This window comes from Phalangium opilio, unplaced genomic scaffold, assembly GCF_054372755.1.
Source record: "Phalangium opilio isolate 3A_F unplaced genomic scaffold, DU_Popi_V2 ptg000032l_1, whole genome shotgun sequence".
NCBI lineage: Eukaryota > Metazoa > Arthropoda > Arachnida > Opiliones > Phalangiidae > Phalangium > Phalangium opilio.
Genome location: NW_028324159.1, coordinates 6808308 through 6816150, shown reverse-complemented (window position 1 = coordinate 6816150; position 7843 = coordinate 6808308). Strand labels below are relative to the sequence as shown.

At 37.9% G+C, this 7843-nt stretch overlaps 1 protein-coding gene and 1 long non-coding RNA gene across 2 annotated transcripts; both read left to right on the top strand.

The window, feature by feature from the left end:
• The first annotated feature begins 1822 nt into the window (after window positions 1-1822).
• On the top strand, window positions 1823-4830 carry LOC149685524 (uncharacterized). Its single transcript, XM_089871049.1, has 5 exons — window positions 1823-1848; window positions 1911-2059; window positions 3628-4196; window positions 4280-4623; window positions 4665-4830. The coding sequence occupies exons 1-5, from the start codon at window positions 1823-1825 to the stop codon at window positions 4828-4830; spliced, it is 1254 nt and encodes a 417-aa protein (XP_089727175.1).
• Window positions 4831-5183: 353 nt separating this feature from the next.
• Window positions 5184-6032, top strand: LOC149685523 (uncharacterized). Its single transcript, XR_016384085.1, has 3 exons — window positions 5184-5259; window positions 5327-5375; window positions 5446-6032. It is a non-coding gene; the product is annotated as an uncharacterized LOC149685523 (long non-coding RNA).
• The last annotated feature ends 1811 nt before the right edge of the window (window positions 6033-7843 follow it).

Sequence of the window (7843 nt, the reverse complement as noted above, 5' to 3'; positions counted from 1 at the left end):
TGTGATGGAGTTGAAAAGGTTGGTGTAGACAACACACGATATAAAGCTTCGTTAAACGAAGAAGATGTTTTTTCAAGCGGAAATTCAACTAACGAATAATTTGAAATAAAAACTGTCGAATAATCACTTATTGAAAACTGTAGAATGATCTGAACTTGTCGTTTTTTAAAAAGTTTAATGCATACAATTCTGTACTAAGTGTCTCAACTCGATTATTTGCTGGCATAAGCATGCCAGTGATAAGTGAGTTGAGACACTTAGTACACTACTATTTACACTTCGGCTTCTCCTGTTATCTTTTTTCGTCATTGTGCGCTTTTAGTGGGTACGACGTTTTATGTTATCGATTATTGGAGATAAGTGGTGCAACACTCTTAGAAATATGTGTTCAATACGCCTTCAAGTTTGAATGCTAACGTTCAAAATTGACTAAGCCACATTTTGGTTCATTCAAACCAATAGCTGACGTTCAACCCGTTTTTGAATCTTTCCTACTTTAATGGAATCTTTACTTCGTCCCCCCCAGTATGAATACCCCCTTGTTTTTCTCACCTTACCTTAAAACAAAGGGGGGGGAAAGCCCCTTTCTATATCCAACCCTATTTCAAGCCCCTGGTACGCGCGGATAAAAGGTGTTCATGACTTCGTAAAAAAATTTCCTCAATGCGTTCGGTAGGCCTATTCCTTAACAAAATTTATCAATGCGGTCTGTAGTCGTAAAGTTTACGGTTGCGGGAATCATTTTAAAGATTATCAGTTAACGTGTGTCGGTCACCGAGTCCTGAACGGTATTACGGAATAGGATATCGCCTAAAATTCAAGTAAGAACTATTTTTATTTAATATCCTGGTAATTAAGAGTTTTTTTTACATAAACCAAAAATTGTCTTGAAAAACCAAAGTGAATTAGTCTGTGTGATTAGATTGTTTCCAAAATCGATTATTAAGATTTTTAGAATCATCGTTAAGTTGTGGTCGTATGAAGTTAATCGGTGTTAAATAAATGATTTGAAAAAGTCTGATACACAGTTAATTTTAAATTATTGGTTTGTGTTAAACTGGTTCTGTAAAAAATCATATTAGTTAATAGTCTTGCGTTCACAGTGAACACATCCAATTAACTTATATATTAAATTATTTGGTTTAAAAGAGGTCTCATCTACGAACCTTAGTTATAAATAATTGATATGTGTTTAATCGGTTCTGTTTAAAACACTTATCGAACCCATTATAGCTTTAAAACATCTAGGCCTACTCTAGTTTTTTTAGGCACAAATAGTGGAGGCCTCGTGTAAAAAAATTCGGTATAATTCCATGAATGCTGTCCAAGGGTTTTTCTTCTTCTTCTTCTTCTTCTTCTTAAAAATTTGCTTTCCCCTTTTCTTTTGTCAGCGTCTTCAATAGGTTAAGAGTTAGGTGCAAGTAAATCGCGCCGTCACGGGTGAACACCTGCAGCCTGCAGGTATTCTCTCTTTTGAATGCGTTTGCTCTAACAGTAACAACATTGTACTGAAGCTAGTGCTGAAAGATGGGGGAGGAAACCTTCTCTGGTAACTTTAGTGAAAATGATAAAGTTTCGAAATATTTTTAAAAGATTTAAAATAATTATTTCAGATTATTATCAACATAGTACTTAAAATAGCTTTACCATCTTTTTATATACAGTTGAATGGTTAGGATTAAGGATTTATAAATAAATAATCAATTATTTATATAATAAATAATAGCTTAATAAATATGGTTAGTTATACATGTTCCTTCTGCTTGGTGAAAAGGTACCCCTTTCTTTGCATGGTTGAAACACACAAGATTACTACACAGTCATGAGCCAAATCGCGTTTTTCGTTGCGTAATTGTCTCGTGTACCCACGTTTTTAATAATTTTGAGTCTCGGCGATCCCATTTGTATAGAATTCACTTTAAGAAAGGACAATTAATTCAACTAGAAATAGAATCTGCCACAAATGACTTTAATGAAGCTGTTGAAGCAGTAAATGACAATATTTCTGATGATGGACCAAATGTAGACCTTAATGAATCACAGAGCTCAGAATCAGGAAGTGAGTCAGATAGTGAGTCGGATATTTCCCAATTGGAAAGCATTGAAAGAAATGCAGCGTAAATGATGCTAGAGATCAGAGAAAAACATAAGCTCCTCATATCAATAACAACTAGTATTTCCAACAGCGTGCTAAACTTGGTGTCCGGGTGCATAGAGGCTTGCTTAAGATTAGGTAGAGAGGATGGGGCTTTGCCGTAATTTAGCATAAAACAGTCACTATTTAATGTTATAAAACGTGAATACTTTTTACATAAATATTGCAAAGAAAATTTAAATCTGATTGAGCCAATTGATTATGTTCTTGGCACGAGGAGGGTGAATGGAAAGATTTTAAAGGACACCGTTAGTTATGTGCCTATCAACGAAGTTTTAAAAAGTTTTTTTCTCATTCCGATGTTTGAGGGGAGTTTTTTTTAAAAAGAAACGTTGATCAAAATGACAGGTTTTTGAGTGACTTTAATCACCCGCTTTTCGGCAAAGATTCAGAAAGTATTCGTCTTCATTTTTAATTTTACACGTAATTTTAATTACGGTAAAATTTAAGAAACGGCACCAAAACCCCTGTCCCTGTCCCTGTCCCTGTCCCGGACGCGTCCGCGAAACGAACGCTTACGATAAGAGAGGGAAACCGGTCGCGTCCGCGAAACGTACGCTTACGATGAGAGAGAGAGATCGCTAGCGTACGCGGTGGCGATACGAAGCTCCGCGTAGAGAGAGAACTGCCTGCCTGGTATATTAGTGAGAGGGGGAAGAGGGAGAGGGGGCATCCCGCTCGGAGAGAGAGGAAAGAAAGGTAGTTTAAATCTCGCGGGCTTTTTTGAGTGAAGGGAAACAAGATGATAATTTTCGTGCACTACTGCACTTTGTGTGCGTGATACATCAGAGATTATGCTGGATGGTTAGGTTAGGTTTCGTAAAATAGAGGGGACGCTTTACGGTCATAGTGATTTCTGGTTTAGGGGATCCAGGATTTTGTTTAAATACATTATTTGATTCGTATGGTTTTTAAAAATTATACTTTAGTGGGGTGCACAATTTAGTTTCATTAATATTATTTGAAATGTGACGTTATTAGAAATTAAAGGGATACACGATTGTGTTTGTATTAGTGAGAGGGGGAAGAGGGAGAGGGGGCATCCCGCTCGGAGAGAGAGGAAAGAAAGGTAGTTTAAATCTCGCGGGCTTTTTTGAGTGAAGGGAAACAAGATGATAATTTTCGTGCACTACTGCACTTTGTGCGCGTGATACATCAGAGATTATGCTGGATGGTTAGGTTAGGTTTCGTAAAATAGAGGGGGCGCTTTACGGTCATAGTGATTTCTGGTTTAGGGGATCCAGGATTTTGTTTAAATACATTATTTGATTCGTATGGTTTTTAAAAATTATACTTTAGTGGGGTGCACAATTTAGTTTCATTAATATTATTTGAAATGTGACGTTATTAGAAATTAAAGGGATACACGATTGTGTTTCAGAAATGTTTTTAGTTGTCAACTATACGGGGGGTCACGTGAGCCGTGTAAAATTACTATTAAGGCCCAGCCCTTGGGCCATCTTGTTACTTAGATGAAGTGGAATTAGTTAATCCGTTAGGCTCGGAAAGAGGCAAGCATAAAACTACGTTAGTGTACTATTATGTTGGAAATATAAATCCAAAATACAGGAGCAAATTAAGTTTTATTAAACTAGCTCTAGCGGTTAGATATCCCTTTATCAAGAAATATGGATACGCGAAAATTTTAAAGCCACTACTTGACGATTTGGAGAGCTTAGAAATGGATGGAATTACCGTTAACAGCAAAACAATCAAGGGAACCGTTGCAACTATTTCAGGTGATAATTTATCCAGTCATGGTATAGGTGGATTTTCAGAGTGCTTTTCGGGGGTTAGAATTTGTCGTCACTGTATGATTAAAAAGGAAAAAATAAGAAATTGTTTCGATGAAAATGACCTGATAATCCGGACTGAAGAAACGCACAAGTACCATTTGGATGCCGTTTTATTGGACGCGTCAAATCGCTCTATATACGGAGTTAACGGACCATCGCCCTTTAGTGTACTTCCTAATTTCAAAGTTACCGAATCATTGCCTCCCGATATTATGCACGATTTTTTAGAGGGGGTTGCCCCACTAGTATTAAAATTAGTTATAAACCACTTGATAAATGAAAAAAATTATCTTTAGACAAATTAAACTCGGTCATTCAAGATTTCCAGTACAAAGATTTAGTTATAAAAGACAAATGCGTAATAATAACTAAACAAGTTTTAAATTCTGAAAGTGATAGCATTGTTGGTACCGCTTCCCAAAAAAAGTGTCTTTTGTACTTCTTTCCTTTGTTGTTTGGGTCATACATTGATTGTGGGGATGACTATTGGGAAGCTCTTCTAACTTTAATTGAAATTGGAGAGATAATAACAGCCCCAGTTATCGATTCGGATTGGTTACCACATCTTTATGAAATAATTTTAGATTTTTACGATAGTTTAAGAGCTTTGCCTAATGCTAACTTCACACCGAAAGTTCATTACATGATTCACTATCCCCGATTAATTGAAAAGTATGGACCTCTAGTTTAGTTATGGTGTATGCGTTTAAAAGCGAAGCACCAATACTTCAAGAATATAGTCAGCGTCTCTCGCAATTTCAGAAATATATGTTCAACATTAAAGGTAGCGTCGGCGACGTTTATTACCGATCTAGAACGCTAGATGGCGCTCGCGTTGGGGGCGGTGGCCTAAAATTTGAAAAAAGGACCATACCCTAGGAGTGGATGAATCGCGTCACGTGGGTTACAAAGACTCTATTTGCCCCTCAACCTGGACTCCACGTATCAATATAAATGAAGCTCGCCTAGAGCGCAAAACCTTGCAGTCCATTTTGCACCCCTTTTCCTCATTCTTTCGTAACAGCGAGGAGCAGTTTTTCTTTTTTGCACCTGGGAACTTCTTTTATTCTTGGAATTTTTCTTTTTTTGTACTATGCTGTTATATAGTCATAGGAGAGGGGAAATTCGCGGAATTGAGAAATCATTCGACTTGGTTTGGTTGGGGGCTTGGGGCCGGGCGCGTTTAGCGATCGGTTAGGTATCTTTCTTCGGGACGAGATTTCAGAAAGACGGTAAGAAACGAATTGAGCTTTCTTCATATCGCATGAAGTCAATTGTGTTCGGAACTGTTTTATATGAAGATGATAGGTAACTATTAATAAAAGCATCAAAACTATATCCATGCCTGGTTTTAATTCATGCTTTGTTTTATCAGGAAAATTATTTTAGTGGTGTTTGGTAATGAACATCAAAAATAAAATGAGGTAAAAATCGAATGTTAAGTTTGACCAATCTAAAAGATTAGTGAGTAAACATTTTGTGACTTTTATATAGTGCGTATACACCAGGACGTTACTGATAATTTAACAGGACGTGTGAATAATGTTTGAAATTATTGGGGTGGGAGAAGTTGCTCCCTCTCTCAGCTTTATCTTCAGTGTCATGTTGTGATTGTGAGGCATTCTACGTCAGCCAAGATGGTCAAGTACTAATTCAAACTGAACTGCTAGCCTTTCTCCCAGCAGCCTCTTGGCTTAGTAACACTGGGAGAACCAAAATGAAATTGAACTGGGTTACTGGACGCTTGGCAAAATTTAAATGGACGCTCGCGATATTTTAAGTGGACACTCGCGATATTTTAAATGGACACTCGCGATATTTTAAGTGGACACTCGCGATATTTTAAAAGGACGCTCGCGATATTTTAAATGGACGCTCGCGATATTTTAAGTGGACACTCGCGATATTTTAAGTGGACACTCGCGATATTTTAAGTGGACACTCGCGATATTTTAAATGAACACTCGCGATATTTTAAATGGACGCTCGCGATATTTTAAATGGACGCTCGCGATATTTTAAATGGACGCTCGCGATATTTTAAATGGACGCTCGCGATATTTTAAATGGACGCTCGCGATATTTTAAATGGACACTCGCGATATTTTAAATGGACACTCGCGATATTTTAAATGGACGCTCGCGATATTTTAAATGGACACTCGCGATATTTTAAATGGACACTCGCGATATTTTAAATGGACGCTCGCGATATTTTAAGTGGACACTCGCGATATTTTAAGTGGACACTCGCGATATTTTAAGTGGACACTCGCGATATTTTAAGTGGACACTCGCGATATTTTAAGTGTAGACTCGCGATATTTTAAATGAACACTCGCGATATTTTAAATGGACACTCGCGATATTTTAAATGAACACTCGCGATATTTTAAATGGACGCTCGCGATATTTTAAATGGACGCTCGCGATATTTTAAATGGACGCTCGCGATATTTTAAATGGACGCTCGCGATATTTTAAATGGACGCGTAATTTTAATTACGGTAAAATTTAAGAAACGGCACCAAAACCCCTGTCCCTGTCCCTGTCCCTGTCCCTGTCCCGGACGCGTCCGCGAAACGAACGCTTACGATAAGAGAGGGAAACCGGTCGCGTCCGCGAAACGTACGCTTACGATGAGAGAGAGAGATCGCTAGCGTACGCGGTGGCGATACGAAGCTCCGCGTAGAGAGAGAACTGCCTGCCTGGTATATTAGTGAGAGGGGGAAGAGGGAGAGGGGGCATCCCGCTCGGAGAGAGAGGAAAGAAAGGTAGTTTAAATCTCGCGGGCTTTTTTGAGTGAAGGGAAACAAGATGATAATTTTCGTGCACTACTGCACTTTGTGTGCGTGATACATCAGAGATTATGCTGGATGGTTAGGTTAGGTTTCGTAAAATAGAGGGGACGCTTTACGGTCATAGTGATTTCTGGTTTAGGGGATCCAGGATTTTGTTTAAATACATTATTTGATTCGTATGGTTTTTAAAAATTATACTTTAGTGGGGTGCACAATTTAGTTTCATTAATATTATTTGAAATGTGACGTTATTAGAAATTAAAGGGATACACGATTGTGTTTGTATTAGTGAGAGGGGGAAGAGGGAGAGGGGGCATCCCGCTCGGAGAGAGAGGAAAGAAAGGTAGTTTAAATCTCGCGGGCTTTTTTGAGTGAAGGGAAACAAGATGATAATTTTCGTGCACTACTGCACTTTGTGCGCGTGATACATCAGAGATTATGCTGGATGGTTAGGTTAGGTTTCGTAAAATAGAGGGGGCGCTTTACGGTCATAGTGATTTCTGGTTTAGGGGATCCAGGATTTTGTTTAAATACATTATTTGATTCGTATGGTTTTTAAAAATTATACTTTAGTGGGGTGCACAATTTAGTTTCATTAATATTATTTGAAATGTGACGTTATTAGAAATTAAAGGGATACACGATTGTGTTTCAGAAATGTTTTTAGTTGTCAACTATACGGGGGGTCACGTGAGCCGTGTAAAATTACTATTAAGGCCCAGCCCTTGGGCCATCTTGTTACTTAGATGAAGTGGAATTAGTTAATCCGTTAGGCTCGGAAAGAGGCAAGCATAAAACTACGTTAGTGTACTATTATGTTGGAAATATAAATCCAAAATACAGGAGCAAATTAAGTTTTATTAAACTAGCTCTAGCGGTTAGATATCCCTTTATCAAGAAATATGGATACGCGAAAATTTTAAAGCCACTACTTGACGATTTGGAGAGCTTAGAAATGGATGGAATTACCGTTAACAGCAAAACAATCAAGGGAACCGTTGCAACTATTTCAGGTGATAATTTATCCAGTCATGGTATAGGTGGATTTTCAGAGTGCTTTTCGGGGGTTAGAATTTGTCGTCACTGTATGA